Raw genomic sequence first — 22,238 nt, forward strand, 5'->3', positions numbered from 1 at the left:
CTCTGAGGCGGCAGGACGAGCTTGTGCCGCCTGTGCCCCCGCCATGTTGCCCCGTGGTTTCCAAGAGGCTAAGCATGATCTTATTCCAGCCAGCTCAAGTTCCTGAAAAAAACAGTAACGTGCCTAAGTTTTAAGCCTAAATTGGACAAAGTCACAAAAAGAAGCAAGCGCTCTCCGACGGTAACAGTTTTTCATGGGCTCAAGAAGGTCGGAAAAGGATTTCCTTTACAGCCTCCTCCTACCATTTAGAGATGTTTTACAGACAGTACTTGGATCTGGCCCTAACTCTTCCCTCACCCTGCTCTGCTGAAGACAAGCAGCACAATATTGCTCGTGACCTTCGGTAGCAGATCGAAGATAAAGGAGCAGCGTGCACTAGGGCTGCGCGAAACGGAAGCGTTCTGTTTCGACCGACGGTTCGACGGAACAGCGTTTTGTTTCGAGTTGAAACAGCTGTTCCGTATCATTCTGTGGAAACATTTCTACATGTCGAACCTGTTTTGACATTTCACCCATAGGATATAATGCGGAAGGTCAAAACAGGCTATAGCTTTGTCATTTCTGGCCTGATTTAGATGAAACTTGCAGGAATGATAGACCCTTACGAGGGCATGAAGCCTGCCAAGCTTCAAGGAGATAGGTGCAGGGGGGTTCAAAGAAACTGCACCCCAAAGTCTTGAGAGCAAAAGTCCTATCACTTGTATGTGTGAAGCCACAGCGGGGTCAAAACTGCAGGCTTGCTAGCCCCTGCTGAGGTAATGAAGCCTACCAGGTCTCAATGAGAGGTGCAGCGGCACTCTGGGTTCTGGGGCCCTGCACCTCTGGCTGGTGACAGGCAAAACTCATGACATGGGTGGGTGACACTGTGTGTTCAGGTGCGCCCTTCCTGGCACTGGGGCCTCTGCAAGACACAGCAGCGTGCCCCAGTGAGGCCTCCTCCCCTACAGCCTCAGTCCAGTCTACCACAGTAAATGATGGCAGGTGAAAATAACGTAGCTGGCTCAACAGCATTGGCACCAGCAGCATCTAAAGTAGCCAAACGGAACTGTCACAGAGCCTTTCTTGTTGTAAAGGAATTGACAGCAAGAAGTAAAGATGTTGTGTTGGATATATGTTACTCGTGGTGTGTGTGATGGCTTATCCTGTGTTTTTATGTTTGTATATTCTTTATGGAAAAAAAAGGAATAGAGAAATATCTCTTAGGAAGCTTTCAGGTTGAAAAACCCTTTGTCAGGCTGAGGAAGTACCTGCAGTTGGTGTGTCTCTTGGTCCTGGATGGAAGGAATAGTAAAGAAGCCAGAGGCTGGCCTGGCACGCAATGCAGGCAAGAAAGGCAGTCAGTGAAAATGGAAATGGAGGCGTCAGGGTGAGGGAAAGGGTGGGGTGGAAAGCGGGATGTAAAAGTGCAGAGGTACCTAGGGTGTCAGATGTCCAGCAGGTTGCAGTGTGCCAGAATTCCAAGCACAAACTCGGCTGATTCCCCCTCCTTCCCCAGAATTTCCCTTGCTAGGGCACTGAGATCCAGATCCAGTGCCAGCTCTTCTTCTGGCACTGGAAGACTCAGCATGGGAAGTGACATAGGGGTGGTGTAGACTGCTGTGATGGTGCTGGTGCTGCTGGTTGTGGTCATGGTGGGGTGGGGTTATGGCTGCTGAGCATGGAGGGGATGCAGTCTCGGGCGGGGCAGTGGCAGTGGCACCGCTCCCCTCTCCTTGCTGCTTTTAGCAGCCTCATCCCTTTTAGCTGGAGGAAAGAGGCTGCGTCTCAGTTTGGTGGGGGGTAGGGGGGGCTTACAGCTCTCCCTCTACTCCCTCTTCCACCCCTCCCTGAAGGCTGGCCAGTGTTGCCACTTGCCTTTCTACCACTCTTCATGAGGTGTTTCAGGACTTCCTTTTCAAGAAATATGTAAATGTATTTGTGTTCCTATATAAACTCAAATCTGTACTACTGGTGCAGGCAAGAGATTTATGAACATGGTAGAAATATATGCGTCTGTGGATATAAATTCAATAGCATTGGTATGGTGCAAAGAATGACTGTATAAAAACAAATATATATAGTAAATTCCTATATAGAATAGGTTCTATAGTAACCCTATCCAATATAAGTATAACATTCAAAAGAATAAATCAATGAATACAATAATAAAAGCACCTACAAGAAAAAGGTATTCTGAAATCCCTCTCGCTACAGTAACAAGCAGGGAACCCTTTAGAAAATCAGTGCTGCTAGCCCTAGTGGTTTGACAGTGAGCTGCTAGAATAGACAGCTCAATAAGTCACCCAAGGCAGAAAGCAGGAGCAGGTCCAAAAAAATGCTGCCTTTTATGCAGTTTTTCTGTCCCTCCCCCAGAGCACTGGGGTTGGAAAGGACCTCAGAGAAGGGTGACAGGCACTGGCCAGCTACACATGTCAATAATGACAGCACTCCTTCCCACTCACCTCTCCCCCTCCATCCCCTTACTTTACTTTCTCTTTCCCCGCAGGGAAGCAAGCCAAGCCATTGAAGGTAAGCCCATAGCCCAGCTTCCTGGTCCAAACTCGAAACGTTTTGAATTTTTCCAAACGTTTTGACCTGCCCTGTTTTGTTTTGACCCTGTTTCAGCCCTGCCTGTTCTGTTTTGACTTTGCTGTTTCGAGGTCGAAATGGCTCGAAACAGCGTTGAAACAAAACGGGCAGCAAAATTTCACACGGCCCTAGTGTGCACCTTCCAGCCAGGCCAGGAGTGAGCGCAAAGAGGAATAAGTCCCTGCAGTGAAGGACTTGCTAGTATAAAATCCCTTGGCCTGCATTATGCGCAGGGGTTAATCTCACTCATCATAATGATTCCTTCTGGCTTTATCATCATCATGCATCCTGCAGCATTTATATTCTGTTAGTGAACATGGATTAAGGGAATGTTCACACAGTAGGAACTAGATGACATGTTTCAGTAACTTTGAAGAAGAAACTTATAAGAACTTAAACATTTCCTTAAATATGGCTCACCCTGTGCAGTATACTTCCAGTTTTCTAGACAGTATCAGATCACATCTTTGATCCTTTTGCTAAGAGGAGGTTGGGAATTTTAGGCCAGCCTTTTAGTTCCCGTGTCTTGTGAGTAGCTTGTTCTTATGGCTAATTCTGTCAACATCACTATTATAGGGACAGTTAGTATGTTGAATATTTCTATTTTCATTTATAGAAGCTAATTTTCAAACCAGTTCCTAAACTTTTTTTTTTTAATAAGCAAAGCTGATTTAATGAAGTGATCAAAAAGGCCAACAGGAAAAGGGCTAGAACCTGTATTTTCTAAATGGACACTGAGTTGAGAAAAATATCTTTCTAACATGCTTCCAACATAACAAATAACAGCAGATGATTATTTGTATTATGGTAGCAACAAAACACTCTAGCTAAGATCAGGATCCCACTGTGCAGAGAGATCAGTGATTTCCCACCTCTTTCAATCTGCACCAGTTCAATGAGAGAAACGCTTCTTTTCCCTTTCCAGTCCCCCAATGGCAGAGAATGTTAACTGAAACTTTTATGTGGTACAGTATACCTATGAGAAATATGGGACCCTGCACAATGGTACACACTGCTGGAGGATGACAGAACAGTCTGATGCATTGCATTTAACATGCAGTCTACATTTGCCCAGGGTGAAGTACAAACAGAAATGTGTTTGGTTTTCATTAGACTCTATACAGTATAGTGGTGGTGTCTCTTGCAGTCTTGCTCCCCACTTTTGCTTCTGGCTGATGTCCTCGGTTGGTTCTCTTTCTACCAATGATAGCCAGCCATTGACCGTCTGATGGTGGTGACCACAAAGTGCCTCATCATCTTGAAGTAGTGCCAGGTATTCTGCAGGCACTCAGGATGCTATCATTGCTTGGATCCCATGCACCAAACACATTGATGCTCAACTCCTGCGCCATCACATTGTATCCCTTTCTTCCCAGTGTCTCAGGCTGTACTTCATCAGCTTTCACTCCCAGGTTTTAGCAAAAGCCTGCCACTGGTTTTTAAAGGGGCTGGTCACATCGACAATCAGGATTTTCTTACTATCGTCGTTAGTGATGACAAGACAATGTCCAGTCTCGGTGGGCTGCTGCAGGCTGGGACCATGTGGTTTTTGTCCCTACTGATACCAAGATGACTGGGACCAGCCAGTCCTGTATGGCATTGTTGCAAAGTTGCCATATTCTTGTGTGCGATTTGCAGCCACATGGGACATGGAGCAGAGGCTTGTTCTCAAAGTGGCAGCTCCAGCACCTCATCCCAGTTGCCATGGAAGGTGCCGTTATGGAAATAGTTGAAGTAAGCTGAATAGGTGAAGCACCTGTCTGTAAAGTGAACCAAGTTTCCTTGAGGCAGAAAGTGGTTGCTGGTATCCCATTTGAAGGTAACCTTGAAGACTTTGCTATGGTTTAGTTTCCCCTTCAAGTTGTTGATGTACTTCACCCCATGGCCTGTTCCAGGAACCCCTTTAGGCTGATCCTCACCATGAAGGCACCGACCGTGATCTGGTTGGAGGTTGGGGCTTGGAGTGCCAAAACCTCCAGCTCCCACTGATTTTTGAGCCATGACCAGCAGCAGCAGATACAGTTCCCAAGGCATGATATGCCATTACAGGGGTGGGCCACAGCGAGGTAAGGTCCCCACCATCTCACCTGAAACCTCCTTCCAACCAAGTGCTCAGGAACATGACCAGGTCTTCAATGGATGGTGGCCTAGCAATCTGCCTTTTGGCAGTCTCGTAAGACTCTTTAACAGCATCACAGCTCACTGAGGCAGGTCAGAAGGCAAGGGGTGCTACCATAATGTTGCAGTGATTCAGCAGGTTCACAGCCCAGAGGGACAGACTCCATGGCATGCATAGTCCATACTCTGAGGTGTGACAGATTTTGCATTTGTAGTCTTTTTATGGTCATAAATCATCTTTTTTTTCCTCCCTTCTTTTATATCTCTTAAGCTTTCCCTCTGCTGTAGTTCTGTTTTTTAACTTATGGACTTGTTTAGTACACATGTTGATTGAAGGATGCTTTATACAATTCTAGAGTGCTATAAATAGGTCCAATCTGCCGTGCTGTTTCCTAAAAATACGTGTTTACCATGGGAAACAATGCCACTGGCTGATCTATTCATGAAGAGAAATGCAGCTGCATTCAGAGAGGGTGAAAGGGACTACACATCCCAGCATTCCACTCAGGCAACCTGAGCCAGTACAAAGTTCATTGTCACGTTGACAGTGGAAGGATTCAGAAGTGACGGGTGTGTGCATTTGAGAGGACTATTTTACATTTCTAACGTCAAAACTAAAGTGTCTCTGGGAAGCTGGCAGTGCAGTGAAGCGCAGTGGTGTGTGTAACAACCCTCTGCTGAGAAATCCCCCGCAGATTGCTGCATTTAGACAAGTAAGTTTTGAACTTTGTACACAGTAGAGTTGCTTTTTATTTCTGACTTCCTGTTTCTTCTGAAAAGCACAACGCAGGAATCGGGCACTGGGATCTAGAAGAGACCTGAAATTCCTGGGAGCCACAGGGAGAGAGAGAGCTGTAAGTCTGGGCACTTGCCCTGTAAGGGACCATTATTTGTGTAATTCCAAATACGGTACTATGTTCTGTTAGACGGCATGGACATAGAGGCACCATACCAACTACTGTGGGTCTCTTTACACCAAGTACAGAGAGCAAAAACTGCTGAAACTAGACATAGAGACTTTGTACTACAGCACATCATAGATGTGACCCGACCTCCAGCAGGGAAAGTTTCTCCTGACTTTTACCATGTATTTTTGAATACCTCATAACTTGTGTGAAGACAAGAACCTCCAGTGCTCACAACAGCTATCTGGCTGCACAGTGCACTGCATTAGAGAAGATTTTATATTTATTAAAGAAATGGAATTCCATATTGCTATCCTCTATTCTTGCTGTCCTACCCTCGAGTAAGGTCTTTGGGACTTGTTAAAAAGCCATTGTAGTAATTTTTTTTGGTATCTATTCATTCTCTGCCCAAGCGCTCCTTCTTCCCTTTATTTTTATTCTGTGTGTAATTGTGTAATCCAAAGGATTTGAATGAGTGAGACAGAAGCCTTTTGATCACAGAGACAATACAGCAAAGGTAGGCATTAAGGCTGTGCGAGACGGCTGTGTTTCATTTCAGTTTCAGATTCAGCCGTTTTGGAGGACAGTGATTCATTTTGGTGTTTCAGATCCCTGTTCCATTTCGATTCGGCCAAAGCTGTTTCGGAGTTTCACCTCTCTTTTGGCACTGATTCAGATCAGCCAGGGAGAGGCAGGCACAGCTGGGCGGCTGCAGGTTCTCCTGCAGCTCCTCCGGTTCTGTCTGCCTCTGCCCCAGAGTGGGGAGTTGCGAGAGAAGCCTCCATGAGTGCCCTGCCTGACTGTTAGCAATAAAAACTTAGGATTCCGGACTAGCTCAGGGATTGACACAACACCTCATTCAATGAGTGACAGAAAGGTTTTATTTACTACAAGTATTTAAAATCAAGTCAAGTAAGCCCAAGCCAAATCAAAGTCCAGTAATTAGCTATAAGGTGATGATTTCTCACCAAACAGGCAACAAAGAGGCGGTCTGTTTCTCTTCAACTTCTCGAGTAAGTCAGACGCATCAGCAACTGGTATCAGAGAGATTTCTCACTCTTGAAGCATGTGCGCTGTTTGCTGTTTTATTGCCTTTTTATACCCTTAGTTAAGCATCTTCAAAGTATTCTTTTAGTTGTGTAAATCAAGAAAGAGTCCCAAGCAGTAACTGACAGGAAAAACCTGCTCATTACTGGTTATCAGAAATTTTTAATTTGAATGAGTTACCTTCTTCAGTAACAAGAGGTTATCCAGTTTGAAACATATCAAGAAACTGATTAACAGCCAGGAAAAACATACTAAATCAGGAGGAGACATCTATTACATATGCAGGATGTCTCTTCCTGCACATAAACACGAGTTAGTCACAAAAGAAATATTTACCATACTAATTAATCAAGGATAGACATTTCATATGGTTATACCCCAGACACCTAGGAGTCTGCTTGAAATCATTCTGAATATAGCAATATAAGCTGGAAGATATACTTCATTATTCCTTCTTAGATGGCCTAGCCATGAAATCACATCCTCTTGCAATATGCAGTTAGCATTATTATTCTTCATTTTAACTTTTGTGAGTAGGCCCAAGTTTAGCATGAGTTTCAGAGTCATCACTGACCCCGGGCCCAGCCTCCCAGCACTTTGAAAGGAGGGCTGCAGGCCTATGCCAGACTATTCCCGGAGGGCACCTCTGAAACGTTCCGAAACATCTGAAACATTTGCGAAATGTTTCAGATGGTTTTGTTTAGTTTTGGAGATGTTTCAGAGCCTTCCATTTCATTTTGGATTAGGTGTTTCGGGCACTGAAACGGGCCAAAACACCTCCAAAATGAAACGGCTGCCAAAATTTTGCACAGCCCTACTAGGCATGGTGCAATTTACCACATCACCATCCTACCCTGTCCCTGCGGCTCAGCCATAAGGGCTGATGTTCTCTATATATGAACACAAAAGATACACTTATTTAATGGGTTAAAAAGGTAATACAATTGCAGATCCCCCTTAACATATCTATAGTCAGTTTTACATGTTTTTGGTCCTGTTAAAGGTTGCAGGCAGCTAATAGCACCTAGACCAAAGTCTTTGTGTACTTCATTATCTGAGTTGCATTTTAGTACGTTCCATCATAAAGTTAACAGCATCACACCAATTTAGATAACCTTAAAGTGTTCTCTTTGCAGGGAGGAAGGAGAAGGGGAAGAGCTCTCAAGTTTTTTTAATTATGAATTATTGCTTCCTTATTTTATATTTGTCTTTCTCGTTGGCATTTAGTTATCCCAATATGTGATTCTTGAGGAACAAGGGGATGGTATGCATGAGCTGGCTGGGACTCATCAAGCACTTTAGAAAAGAAAGAAGACAGAAGGCAATTTTATGATCAAACCAGAAAGCGAAACAAACTAGTCAAGACCACAACATCAACGCAAGAAAATGGAGGAGAACACAGACCAGGATCCACATGGGGGTATGTTGGGTGTAGCCATTAGGAATCACATTTTCAGATGCATTGAACAAAAATCTAAGGCAGCCCTCGGATCAGTGTGAAACCTCAAGTGACTTTCTCTACCCCGCTCAGTGTACATCTTTCTGGTCCAGTCAATGGTACTGTCTACAGTTCAAGGGCAATACAGCTATCCTCTGCAGCTCCAGGGCCTTAGTCAGGCTGTTCACTGTCCCAAAGCAGACCACGCAGTGTTCTTCCCATAGTGCCCTTAGCAATCTCCCTTCTCCCTTTCCAGCTGTCCCCTACCTCACAGCCTCCTTTTGCCCCAAATCACAAACAGGCAAAGGAAAACACAAACTCCAAGAAACACACTATAGTCCTTCCAGAGTGCCTTTCCTCAGTCCTCCCCACCTACTCTGTGTTGGGAAGCTCCCTCCCCAGGCTCTCCTCTCAGTCACCAGTCTCACACTGCTGTAAGAAGCAACTTCCTCTCCTGTTGCATGGGCCAGACTCCTTTACTATGCTCTGGAGCCCAGTTTCTATGGCACCAAGGTCCGTTCCTTCTGGACTCAGCATTCTTGGTCTGAACATTTCAGACTGCTCTGAACAATTGTCTTAATATGGTTCACCTATGGCAGTAGCAGGTTGAAAAAATCTCTCCTCCCTGTCTGATTTTTGCATCACTTTTAGAGGTAGTAGGACTAGTAGTTTTGTTAGGAGTTTGTAAATAAATAGGAAACTACTTATTCCTGTTTATTGCATTAAAGAAAACAGAGAAAATGACCCCTTGTAAAGATGTTTATAATGAAACCTAAGTCTTAGAAGGAAATTAAAGGAAATGCATATTTTATTTCTGTAGATCCAGGTCAATAAAAGGAAGCGCCCGATAGTCACTTTTATACTTAAGTAAACAATACTGCTTTTCATTTTGGAGTCCTTGTGACAACATGCACTAGACTTGTATCTAGGATGCTAGGTAGGCATCATGAAGCTCAATGATGAGCGCTTCAGAAAAATCTTCTTCCCTGCACCCCCAGCATATGCATACAATCCTGCTGCTTAACTCTAGTTTGATACATGAGACACAGGGGAATTCCTTCCCAGGGAAGATCAAGCTGCAGGCATCTAAATGCGCTTCCAAAAGTTGAACAGCTCCAGATTGTAGAAACAGGCACCACAACATCAACGCCAACAGCGTTGGAGAGGAGAGACAGAGGGAATCCCATCATATAAGATTTGGAGAGAGAAGAAAGTTCTGCTAAATATGGACATTTTTTATTTGGATTGACTAAATAATACAAGTAGTACTGAGTTTAAAATGGATAGGGTTATGTTTGCAAAATGAGCCCAGTGGAGTTCGGTCTGGTGGGAGATTTGAGAGTTGCATGCGAGCAAGACCTGATTTAGTTCTGCTACCCAAACTTTGCTGAACCCAGAAACCATGAATCCTCTCCCCATATAGAGTGTGGTACAGAAGATCCTGGGAAAGAAGAGAAAACCAGTGCATCTGCCTTGGCAAGCAAAGCTCTGGATTCCAATGAAAGTAAGCTTTCATCTACAGATTCTACAGATGCAATGAAAGAGACTCCTTCAGAAAGTGTCAAGGAAATCAACAGGAGAGAAGACTCAGGTGAAGGTGAGTCAAACAGTACTTCGCATAATGTGGTGCTGCTTCTCTTATTGTTCCAGCAGATCCTTTTCCTTCCACTTTATGGTGATAATCTGCAAAGGGACATACCCCAAAATACCATTTTTACAGATCAAATAGTCTGGTTGACAAGTGAGACATTTCCTCCAGATTGAGAGCCATGCAAACTCACACTGACTTCAGAGGGTCAGGATAGATTATTTCGAGAGCAGAGCAGAAAATGTACCGATTTTTTTAGGAAAATTCCTTTTCTTTGACAAAGTCGAGAACTTGTTTCTTATATTTGTTTCCCCCTCCTCCTTCCCCTGGAAACTACTCAATATTCTTGTTTATTGCATTAAAGAAAATGGAGTTTATGATTTTTTGTTCCTACAGGCTATCGAGCACAAGAGCAGGTAACAAGAGAAGTGGAGACAACTTCTCAGGGCCAAGGTCATCTTGTGTACCTGGAAACCTCCCCAGGACAGGTAATATTAGATCCCTCAGATTCAAGGAATATCTGTGGAAGCCCCTTCAAAAGAATTGAAGAGGATTCCTCAGAGGGAAAACCACTGAGTTCTGATGGTGCAGGGGAAGATGTAAGTCTATCTGAAGCACCGAAGAACATCACAGGGCAGCCCCTGAGAAAAGAGGAAAACATCGGACTCGCTCTGGAAGGAAAGTCACTGGATCCTATCGCTCAGGAAACCCAGGACATAGAAGGATCCAAATCTGATTCGAGGAAGAGGCACAGGAACGAAGGCGAGTCATAATAAGTGTGTTGTTGCTTTTATGGTTTATGAAGAGTCTTTACCTTCAAGATAATGCAGACCCCCGACTTGGAAAAGACACCTTGTAAAGATGGCATTGTGGGGCTTCTTTCTCAATCGGTGACTGTAGTTAAGTTTTCCAAATAGCTGAGTAGATAGAAGGGCCATGTCCAACTCAGCACAGACTTCCTTATTTCCTTGTCCCTGAGTGGGACTCTCTCCTGCTTGGTAAAAAAACTAGATTATGTTTGATTTTAAAGAACCACATGTCCCCTGCCACTCTTTTCTTTGTGATTATAGTCTCTGAAGGCAAAGGTGCCTATAGCTTGAAGCTTCTTAAATGTGTTTATTGTTTTTTCCATTCCCCTGCTCCTGCTGTTGCAGCCTGGAAACATCTTCACTTTGTTGTGTATCAGAAACCTTTTTCTTTAATGAGTGACAAATTCCTTCTTTCTTCTTTTATACAAATTACACAGCTGTGAAGTCAGATGCTGGAGGCCAACAAGATACAGTCAATCCCACTGTGGAGTCAATAAGTAAACAGATTGTACCAGAAGCACTACTGAAGAAGGAAAAGTCCTATTCATGCAGTGGTGAGAATGGGAAGGTTCCCTTGTGGATTACCCTTCTCTCAATGTAATCAGTTCAAGGATCTGATAATGAAACACAGTCAAATTGTTTAATTACACTTTTGTTTAGTGCTTATAAAACTCTTGCCAAGGGATCTGAGGAAAGTAATAACTTACTGGGGATTCTGGAGAAGCAGGTTTCACATAGAAAGCAAATCACTTCTTTAATTTAGGGTTACCGTATTTCCAGTTCCAGAAAAGAGGACACTTGTCATGCAGGGAGGGAGGAGGGTATATGACTATGGGGAGGCGGGGCAGCGATATGCCGGTTCCCTGCCTCTGCCCATTTTGTTGCCTGCCCTTCACTCCCAAGCCAGTCCACCTCCCAGCCCTGCTACTGCCCTTCATTCCCAACCCACAGACCCCAGCCCTGCCAGAGCCCCTCACTCCTGAACTGCAGTACCCTGCCCCCCTGGGCTATGCTGGTGCCCCTCACTCCCAGTGCGCAGCTCCCCCCTTCCCCCCCGGTCCCTGTTCGTGCCCCTCACTCCTAACCCACAACTCCTTGGTGCTGTCAGTGCCCCTGCCCTGCTGACCCCAGACCCCACAGCCCTACCACCTCCCACTTCCAATCCATAGTTCCCTGCTTTGCCTCTGCGAGCACAGGCACTGGCCCCAGTGTTGCCAAGCCAGCAACACAGCTCCCTGGCATAGGCAGTGGAAGGCTGAGGCAGCAGTGGCAGCACAGAGGACTACAGGGCAGCCTGGATGCAGGCTCTGGGCGACTGCAGGTGGGGAGTGGGAGGGGTGTACACAGACAGACATGCAGCCACAGCCTATAGAAGCAGCCAGGAATGCAGTGCCCAGCAGGTAAGTCTGTGAAGGGCAAGGGGCATGCAGGGAGCATATCGAGGCCCCCACAGTAAAGGAGGGAGTGGGGCAGAGGCAGGGGCTGGGGTGAATAGGACCCCAAGGCCAGGGTGAGTTGTGGGACAGTCCTAGCTGCGGACAGCTCATCTAGGGGCATGGGGAAGCTTCTGCCATTGCATGCATCCAGGGGAGGCAAGGGGGGCACGTGCCCCCAGGATTTGTGTGCAGGGCATCATGGAGGTGGGCTGCCACTTTGCGCTGGGCTCTGTGCCCTGCTGCCATTGCCCAGGTTCTGCATGACACCATGTACCTGCATGGAAGGCACATGGTATCACGCGACTCCAGAGCCCAGCATGCAGCAACAGGCTACCTCTGTGATGCCCCATGCACAAATCCAAGGGGCACATGCCCCCCCACTGCCTCTTCCCTCCTCCACACCCCTTGCACTTCACAGACTTACCTGCTGGGCTGTGTGTCTGGGTCTGTGTGCAGAAGTATTTAAGTTTTACTCAGTCCCCCAAATAATATTTTCTCCCTTTGCCTATGCTCCCTGGTGCCTCTGAAGGCCTCCCCAACCCCCCTCCCCTGCAGGAGGGGCAGGCACCTCCCTCACTCAGCTGCAGCCCCAGACCTGCCCCCGGCCACCCACACACACAGCCACACCCACCCCCACAGTCCCCAAGCCCTGGTCCTCCAACCCCCGTCCCCCACAGACTTACCTGTATCCAGCTGCTGGGCTCCCCCCAACCCCGTCTGGCTGGCTACATGCTGACCACCATGTGTGTGTGCGCCCTGCCTCCAATCACCCTCTCCCCACCCCCGCAAGCAGCTCCTTGCTAGGGCAAGCCGGAAGTGCCAGGAAATCTTTGAAGCTAAGCTGACCAAAATCCCAGACATTTGATCATATTTAAAAAAACTGCCTGGATCGGGATTGAAGGATCTAAAAAGAGGACATGTCCAGGAAATCCCGGATGTATGGTAACCCTAAGTTAAGTCGCGTCTTCTTCAGTCCCATACATAATACATGGGATTTCCCTCCAGTTCTCGGGCTGAGGCATCCAAGCACACGCTGAGACACTGTATGACACATTTCCTCATTGCACATAGATCACACAGTATTATGCCTTGGGAGACCTTCAGCACTATGGGGCTTTCCAAGTAGTCTTTTCCCTCTTGTAGGTGGCGATGAGGCCTTATGTATTTACTAAAATAAATACACAAGGTACACTGCTGGCCAGGATTTTTTTTAAAAAAGGAAAGATAACTGAAGTAAAACACCTACATTTTTATTTAAGATTTCAACTAAAAGAAGAACGGCCCTTTAGGTGGGGTGTTGGCCTGTTTCTTGAGAGATTGAGAGAGATAGTTAGCCATGTTAGTGGGAAGTCAAGTAGAAGACAAAGTAGAATTGCACCTTATAGACTAACTAAAGTAGATAGATCTATGTAGCAGAAGCTTTCATGGGCTGAAGCTTGCCTCATTGGGTGCTGTGAAAGGATGTACACAAAAGCAGTATACAAGAAGGAGAGAGACATTTAAATACAGAAGACAAGGGAAGGGGAGAGGGAGAGGAAAGGGAGGCAATGTTAGAGAGGTATACAAACAAGCAATAAGCATATAGGAACAGAGGAGTCATACAAATTAATCCAGGTACTAGGATAAGAATCCATAGTCCCTGTTTAAACCATGTTTAACATAATCCAGTCTGTGGATGCTTTCTTGTTCTGCAATTTCTGGTTTGAACTATTTTTTAAGTTTGCTGCCTTAGAACAGCCACCCTTAGGTCAATGATATAGTATTCAGGGAGGTTACAATGTTCTGCCACCAGCTTTTGTGTCTTTCTTGAGAGACTAAGGCCTAATTCACTACAACATTTGAGGTCTGTCAGGAAGACTGTGGTGTAGGCCAGGACACCTCTGTTGTGCAAGTAAGTCTTCTCTCACCATCTGGCAGCCAGCGGAAGGTGTTGTAGATATTCCTGCACCATCAGCTGGCTGCTCCAGCCCTTCATGCTCAGGCAGCACAGCTGTTGTACTGGAGCTGTGAAGAGCTTCTAGAAGCACATGGATGTACAAGTGCTCTGGGGTCTGGGTGGTGGCAGCAGCTGCCTAATGCCAGAACTTCTGACAAAAGAGACAAGAGAGGACAGACAAGGCCTTAGCTTCAAAAATATACTCTGCCACTTCCTGTATGCCCCAGGGCAAGGTGTACACTATGAAATTCTTCTGGCATACTAGCTTGGAAATCCTCCATGGACATAAAGCTAGATTATCAAAACCCTACATGGTGACATAGCTGGTCTGATGGAAGAGTGCTGTTGTCTGTGTAGTTCTGCTAACAGGAAACAAGCCTGCTTTTGGCATATTCAACACTGTCTCCGCAAGGGGGCTCTTCTGTTACAACCTTACTGTTTTAAGTGGCAGAGGCTCTTCTAGCATCATGCCCTGGGACCCAGATCCTCAAATGTATTTAGGTGCTGAATTGCCACTGAATCTGTTGCCTCCTTGTTCCTCAGTTTCCCATACATAACACAGGCATAACAGCACTGTCATACTTTATAGGTTATTGTAGAAAAAAGTCCATTAAAAAATGAGGGTGCATCTACACATTGCTATGTGGTGATATTGCTATGGCACCGTGCTTTAGTACTTCCTTCTAGAAGTACTAAAACATGGTGCAGTATGGGCGGTTACTGCACTGTGCGTGCAGCACATGGTTAGATTTTGCCACTATATCACCGTAGCAGTGCAGTGTACCAGGGGATTGTGCCGCTATTGGCGATGTAGCTGGCAATCACGCGTAGACCCATGTGATTGCAGTGTTGCTGTAGCACACTGTAGTGACATAGTGTGTTGCTACATCGCCATAGGGCAATGCGTAGACGTGCCCTGAGGTGCTTGGACCTTAGTCACAGGGGCAGAATAAGCAGTTGAGATAGATACGGCTGAGTTTCAAAGTGCCAGGCACTCAACAGCTCTCCCTGACTCAAAAGATTGCTCTACAAATATGTACAAATATCACCAAAACACAAAAGAAAAATCTTGCCCTTGCACTGGGGTATAGTATATTAAGTGCTAGGATAAAAGAGAATGAAACCTGCAGTTAGTTGAAAGTTCCCCAGGAGCCACATAAGGACTTCTATGCAGTGGTTCCAAAGCTGCAGGCCTAACTTAGTTTGTGGGAGAAAAATGTGTACATTTTGTGAGCGGAAAAAATCCTAGAATCTTGGGTAAGAGTTCCCCCTGCCATTGCTACATAAAATGTTTCCGTGACACCAGTAGCTACTGGAGCAAATCAGCCACTTGCCATTAGAAAGCAGGTGGGGGGGCTGGGCATGAAAAAACCCTATGTGCTAGCCCTATGTTAGCCTCTAACTGCACTCATTTCTGACTCATTCTTTCATTCTCTTTCTCTTGTCTCTCTGCTCAACAGGATTTCATTCCCGTGCAGTTTTACTGGGAGTCATACTATTGGTTTTCTTCTGCATATTTTCCAGTGGTTACTATACTTCCCAGTCCTCACATATGCAAGAAAATCTGGTGTTGAAGGCCTTCTCTTCAGCTTTGGATCAGCTGAAAGTCAGCTTTCCAGGGCAGAACCCTGCCCTGTGGCTTAGAGGACGCAAGTTCCTGCAGAGACACATCAATTCTTCCCATCACACAGAGCCAGCCATTTTAATCTTTACCGCTGCCCGTGAAGGAGAGCAAACCTTGGAGTGCCTGAGCAACCAAATTGCCGATGCCTACTCCAACTCACTTGGTGCTAGCACAATTCATATTTATGGGGCTAGTAAATCCAGGCTTGATAGCGACAAAGCAAAACTACAAGTGGATAATGAACTGAGCTCTGGGTTCAGGGAAGGTGGGAAGGCAGCCGTGGTGCATCAGTTTGAGTCGCTGCCAGCTGGCTCCACTTTGATCTTTTACAAGTACTGTGACCATGAAAGTGCGGCCTTCAAAGATGTAGCACTACTGCTAACTGTTCTGCTGGAGGAGGAGAAGCTAGAGGTCAACATTAACCCACGGAAGACTGAGGAAAAAGTACGTGACTTCCTCTGGGCCAAATTCACCAACACCAATACTCCCAGCTCCTACAATCACATGGACACAGATAAGCTGAGTGGGTTGTGGAGCCGCATATCCCACCTGGTCTTGCCCATCCATCCAGTCAAAGCCATAGAGAACAACGGCTGCTCTTCCCTAGCCAAACCATAGAGGTGAATGATACCAGGCTCTGCACCACTCACAATTCCTAATCTCAGAAAAGTTGTGACAACTACCATATCTATTCACATATCATGCACCCCAAATAAGACACCTCTTGATTAGGAAGGCAGAATGAACCAGACTGTTTAAAATCAGTTTCCTCTTTTAAAGACATGCACCCCAATTTTCAGTTGCTAATTTCTGGAGAAAAGGTGAATCGCTTCTTGGCCTTTTATAGGCTAAGATCATATGAACAAATAAGGTCACTTTTTATTGTGCTTGTCCAGATTTGGGGAGAAAACAGAGGCCGTTTTGCCTTTCAGCACACACCCCTTTTTCAAGACATAGCTCAGGAATGTTAGACAGTTTTCTTCCAAAGTGGTTATATATTTTACATGCCATCTAATTCTGAAGATAAACCCATGGGGATTTTTTTTCTCTCCCATGTGGAAATGAAAATCTATTGTTAATGCAGATTGTTAGCCATTGATTCAAAGCTTTTTTAGCATACTATAGCTGTAGCACTGCATTATATAAAAGAATAATGATATTGCTTATAAAAATTCTCCTTGCTATAATTCGGCAAACCAAAGGGTCAGATCAAGATGTGTTTTAATGTGGACGATGGAACTTGGCTGCCATTTTTGTTTTTAAGTAATATTGCTGTTAAACAAGGAAATACTTTAGTCTTGTTCTATGCATGGTTTGCTATTAGCTCCGGCATAATAATTGGCAAAAGATCAGTCCATCATATAATTTCAGTGGCTTAGGAAAATAATTAACATTTATCTGTTCTGTTTCTAATGCAAAGACAAATTAAGCGATAAAAAAGAATTACACAGGCACATAAGGCACCATGGATATATGGCCCACCTTAACCAACAGAGTTGTTCCAGTATAGAGATTTTTATGCTTTTTTATAAAGGAAAAAATTCTGTTGCTTCTTAAATATTGGTTTAGGGGAAAAAAATTAAACAAATGAGGTTTTGAAAGACACCAAAAAAGCTTTAAGAGTTGAGCTGGATCCTTTTTATACTATGGTATATTTCTGGTGCGTTTTAATGCATATACAAAAATGGAATTATTAATACTGGATGGATCTATGCTTAGTTTAGGACTACAGACATGCAAATTTTTTTTTTATGGAACCCAGGAAAAATGCTGGTTTTGCATCACCTTCAAAACACTATTTTCTATTTTTCCAACAAAACAAAAAGTTGGAAAAAAGTTTTGGCTCCAATAAGATGTTTTTATACGACCCAAGGTTAAATGCGTTGTTTCTGTGATTTATTTAATATTTAATTGAAGAAAACTTTGTAATGAAATATTTAAAAATGAAAGACCTACATGGCTGTTTTTTCAATCACTGTTGAGATTAAATGTTTTGCCTGTTATTTTCTTCAGTGGAAATGTTTCAGTGATTTAACACACACTTTCATGATGTTTCAGATACTTATATGAAAGCCAATTCAAAACCTAAACAAAGACAATGCCCTTTCCACTGATTCCAGATGACTTTGGATCAAGGTGTAAAGGCTCATCCTGCACCTATACAGGAATGGTGGAGGCCTGTACCCATGCAGAGCTCCACTGATTCAGTGAGATTTCATGCAGGTAGATGGATAAAGCCAGCCCAATCTGACACCTGCACTTCAGTGTTACACCCTTAATACACATTGCCCTGACTTGTTTCTTTGCTTGTAGCTGTGGTCCACTTTACCATCTGAAAGTGTTACCTTCCCCCAGGAACTCAAAGTCCCTAGCTGCTGCTGGTGTGGACAATATGCCTGGCCCCAGCTGTTGCTGTTATTGCTGCTACAGCAGTGGAATGGTGTCCCAGGACCTGGCTGCTGCCACTGGAGCACTACAGACTCCCCAGGGAACCACCATCCTGGTGACTCTCTAAGTGGAAGCCCAGGGCTGGTACCCTGCTCACCTCCCCCAAGTTATTCTACTATCTTTGAAAACTATACATTTGAAGATTTTGCATTTGTTTATTGTGAATTCTGAAGAATATGCCTTATTCCTTGCTTTGCAGATGATTTCCCAAAATAAATGTTGGTCATTTTATGTAGTCATATGATATGCAAAGGGGATTCAGCAGCACCCCTACCAAAGACCCAGAAACCAAGAGAGAAGATACAAATGGCTGAAGATGATAATTTGGGTTCAAATGGGACCCAACCTTATGCTGTTTGAAATGAAGGGATTCCTTGGGGCATCACTGGAAGTTGCTGAACACGGCAATCCTACAGAACCCTGCAAGAGTTTGTATTTGTTTCATCACCAGGGATCCAGGTTTTCCGTTTGCCATGGAAAAACGTGGCAAAACATGGATCGTCTCCCTTAAAGAAGAAAAATCTGGGAAACTGAAAGTTTCCTCTTGCAGGCTAGCAGAGTTCCCACCTTCAAGGGGCTGCGGGGAGTGGGGCGCAGGGAGTGCCATATGCATGTGTGTGTGCACACATGCATGTGGCAGCCAGGCAGTATGGTGGAGAGCAGCTCCTGCAGCTCCCTTCAGGTAAGTTTATGGGGGCAGGGGGTGGGTGCACAAGTGACATATGCAAGGGTGGGAGGGAGAGTATGTACCCCACCAGATTTCTGCACCCAGTGGGGCATGGGACTGCAGTCTGACCAGATCAGCTCCAGGCAGGAGCCAACTCTGCAGCTCAGTGGTGGGACCCAGTGCAGGAGGGAGTGCTGCGCCACCATGGTCAGCAAGGTGAGGTACCCCCTGCCCATCCAGCAGCAGTCAGGGACACAACTCTACACTGCCCGTTCAGTGCCTCATCTTGGCAGCCATGGCGGCTGGGTCCCACCTGCTGGGCTGCAGAGGTGGCTCTTGCCTGGAGCTGGTCCCGCTGGGCTGCAGCCCTGTGCCCTGCTGTGGGTACAGAAATATGGGGTACATACTCCCTGATGCATTGCCTGTGCTCCCCTGCCCCTCACACCGCCTATGCCCACAGTCCCCCTGTTCCCCACACACCCACCCAGTTCCCCACATGCTGGGGGGCTGGGGTCCAGGGGCAGAGGGCAGTGGGTCAGGAGTAAGGGGCACCAGCAGAGCTGGCGGCGGGGGGGGAAGGAGACTGTGGTCAGGAGTAAGGGGCACCAGTGGGGAAAGGAGTCTGGGTCAGCAGTAAGGGGCACTGGTGGGGACAAGGGACCGTGGGTTGGGAATAAGGGAGAACCAGCAGAGCCAGGTGGGGCAGGGACTGTGGGTCAGGAGTGAGGGGCAATGGCATGAGCAGGGGCAGGATACTGGCATATCAGAGCTGCTCAGCGCCACAAAGTGAGCAGGGGGGAGAACAGCCACAGCTGGACCCACGTCCTGGTGAGTGAAGGGGGCAGGGTGAGCTCTTTTTCCACAATAAAATAACCAAAATCAAATGCCAAAGTATGTAGGTATTTAGAATGTATTTTATTATAATGCTTGAGGCACTGGTAGGCTTCCAAATTGCTTTAAAATTATAAATATATTAATAAAACATTGTATTCAACTGATACCTATATATTTGTAGTGGCATTTCACTTTAATTGCAAAAAAGGCAGATTTTGGGGTTTTTAGTCAGAAAAATTTGTATTCTTATCAGAGAATTTTGGCCCCAGGTCCTGTGCTCTGGATCCGGTGCCTGATTTCAGTGTGCAGGACCCGGTAGGGGTAGTGCTGGGCCTCAAGGCCTAATCCCAGTGTAGGAGCTGGGAGGGGGCGGTGCCAATCCCCCAGGAGCCAATCCCAGTGCGTGGGGAGTGTGAAGAGGGAGTTCAGGGCTTTGCCCCAGCATACAGGAGGCAGGAGAGGAATGCCAGGCTTCCAGGACCCAATCCTGGCACACAGGGCAGGGAAGCGGGCAATCCGAGGCCCCGGGGCCTGATTCAGCTACTCATCTGGCCTGCGGGGCCAAAGGTTTGAGCACCGTTGGTCTACACTGATTTATTCTATCCACAAAAGATAGAGTCAGCTTTGCATTTCAAGTGTCTGATGATTATCCATGAGTTTTACAAAAGCAAGTACTACACTGTGCTAGCTAGGAAGTGGGATATGCAAGCATCTTTCACACAAAAAGTCGAGACAGGTTGAAATTAAGTCATCTAATTTTAATCAAGTTTAAAGACAAATAATTGCAGAGACAGTGCTGTCTGTAGCAGATCAAAGAGGATACTAGGAGACTGAACACCAGATTCTTTTCTTCTGTCAGTAAGTAACTCTGTGGCCTTTGGCAAATCACTTTATCTGTGTTCATCTAACTGTCTAGAAAATGGAGATATTTGTATTTATTCCATTTGGCAGATTGCTTGAAGCAAAGGCATTACTTGGAGTAAGAAGTCTGTGATACTTATGTCAGTGATACTTTGTGTTATAGCATGTATGCAACTTATCCAATCTCTTTTGCAGAATATGTGTGTTTTTATGTAGAGCTCTGCAAGAAACACAGCCACTGGAGACAACAACAAAATGGTGTACCGCAGGGTACCTTGCTAGCACTGATCCTTTTTAACATATATACCAACGACCAACCCATACAGAGTAATATAAGGACACATACGGTGCTGATCTATGCATCATGTTGCAAGAGAAGGACTTGCCACTGTCAAGAACCAACTGACATACATTGAGCAACCTCTTAGATTAGTACAATAAGAACCAGCTTCATGCCAACCCAATCAAGATACAGGTCACAATTTTTCACGTATGCCACAGAGAAGCCAATTGGGAATTAAATATCACCTGGGATAGAATCCCACTGATTAAAATCACCAGGGTTCTTGGTTCTTTGATTTAAAAAAGAAAAATAAATACAAATCCCCAATTTTTTGGTTAAAAAAAAAAAAAGAGTAACCCCAAATCCACATTTTTCTGTGATTTAAATGAAACCCCACTAACACACACACACCTACCTATACACATATATCTATCTACATACACACACCTACCTATACACATATATCTATCTATACACACACAAACATACTAGCGAATTGCCATCAAGAATGACAGCAGGGGCCGACAGGGACAGAGCCCCGTGTCTGGCCCCTCCTCTCCCTCCCCACCACATTTTGGGTCCAACCCCACTCCCCTCATCCCCGATGCTCCTCATCCAGCCTCGCTCTACCTTTATCCCCTGACTGGCGCTTTGAGTCTGACCCCGCTCCACCTTCCCTCCCCTTCACCACTTCGGTCTAGCCCTGCTCTACTCCACCTCTCCCCCACCATTTCAGTCTGGCCCTGTTCCCCCCCTCTCTCATGCTGCTTCAGATCTGACACTGCTCCCCCCTCCTCTCCCACCACCACTTCCTGTCTCCCTCCTGCCCCTTTGGTCCACCTGCCCTCTCGGCAGCGCATACGCAGTTGGCCAGAAGCGTTACGGATAATATGTATATAAATATAAATGAGAGAGAGAGGTTTCATTTTAATCACAGAAAAATGTGGATGGGGTGGGGGGGGGGGATTGTTTGTCTTTTTAACGGAAAAATCTGGGATTTTTTAAAATTAGAAAGCCAGGATCCCTGCTAAATCACCTGAACCCTGCATACTTGGGGGTTACATTGGACTGAGCACTTACCACCAAAACACATATAAAAGACAAAAGGGAAGGTCAGTGCCCACAACAACATACTTTGAAAGTTGGTCACCTCGAAGTGAGGAGCGAAACTGACTACATTACAAACCACTGCTATTGCCTTGTTTTACTCGACTGCAGAGTATGCGTGTCCAGCATGGGAATGATCTGTTCATGCCAAGAAGATAGATCCAGTTGTGACTAACAGCTGTTGTGAAATAACAGGATGTCTAAAGCCAACACCAAAGGATAGTTTGTACTTACTGGCTGACATTGCACCACCTGATATCAGAAGAAAGGTAGTGAGCCAAAAAGAAAAATCACAGCAGACGGACGACCCCAGGCATTTGCACTAAAAGGCTTAAAAAGTCACCAGTGTTGTGCCACTGGACATGACAGCTGACAGGATGCAACAGAGATTATAGAAGGAAAGATTATGTGCAATCAGGTGCTCTGGAATGGAACTGTAACCCCAGGAGGACCTTCCCAGAGGGGCTGATCTAGACTGGCCAACACGGCAACACCTGAAGTCGCCTACATGTGCAAATTGGAAGATCAAAAACAAACATGATCAAATGGGGCTACTCTAATGACACAAA

General features: G+C 45.6%; 1 protein-coding gene across 5 annotated transcripts; it reads left to right on the top strand.

Annotated features, from left to right (window-relative positions):
- Positions 1-6: 6 nt before the first annotated feature.
- On the top strand, positions 7-17,463 carry LOC102371517 (torsin-1A-interacting protein 2). 5 transcript variants are annotated; one of them, XM_006036180.3, is made up of 7 exons: positions 7-755; positions 5,467-5,540; positions 7,866-8,058; positions 9,500-9,673; positions 10,061-10,426; positions 10,911-11,027; positions 15,306-17,463. In XM_006036180.3, exons 3-7 carry the CDS (start codon positions 8,025-8,027, stop codon positions 16,085-16,087), a joined length of 1,473 nt encoding a protein of 490 aa, XP_006036242.1. In that variant the 5' UTR covers positions 7-755; positions 5,467-5,540; positions 7,866-8,024; the 3' UTR covers positions 16,088-17,463. The 5 variants fall into 5 exon arrangements, with proteins under 5 accessions (XP_006036242.1, XP_006036243.1, XP_025048218.1 ...); XM_014525984.2 differs by lacking the exon at positions 7-755 and adding an exon at positions 5,234-5,256; XM_006036181.3 differs by lacking the exon at positions 5,467-5,540.
- Positions 17,464-22,238: the final 4,775 nt, after the last annotated feature.

This window comes from Alligator sinensis, unplaced genomic scaffold (genome assembly GCF_000455745.1).
Source record: "Alligator sinensis unplaced genomic scaffold, ASM45574v1 scaffold293_2, whole genome shotgun sequence".
Taxonomy (NCBI): Eukaryota; Metazoa; Chordata; order Crocodylia; family Alligatoridae; genus Alligator; species Alligator sinensis.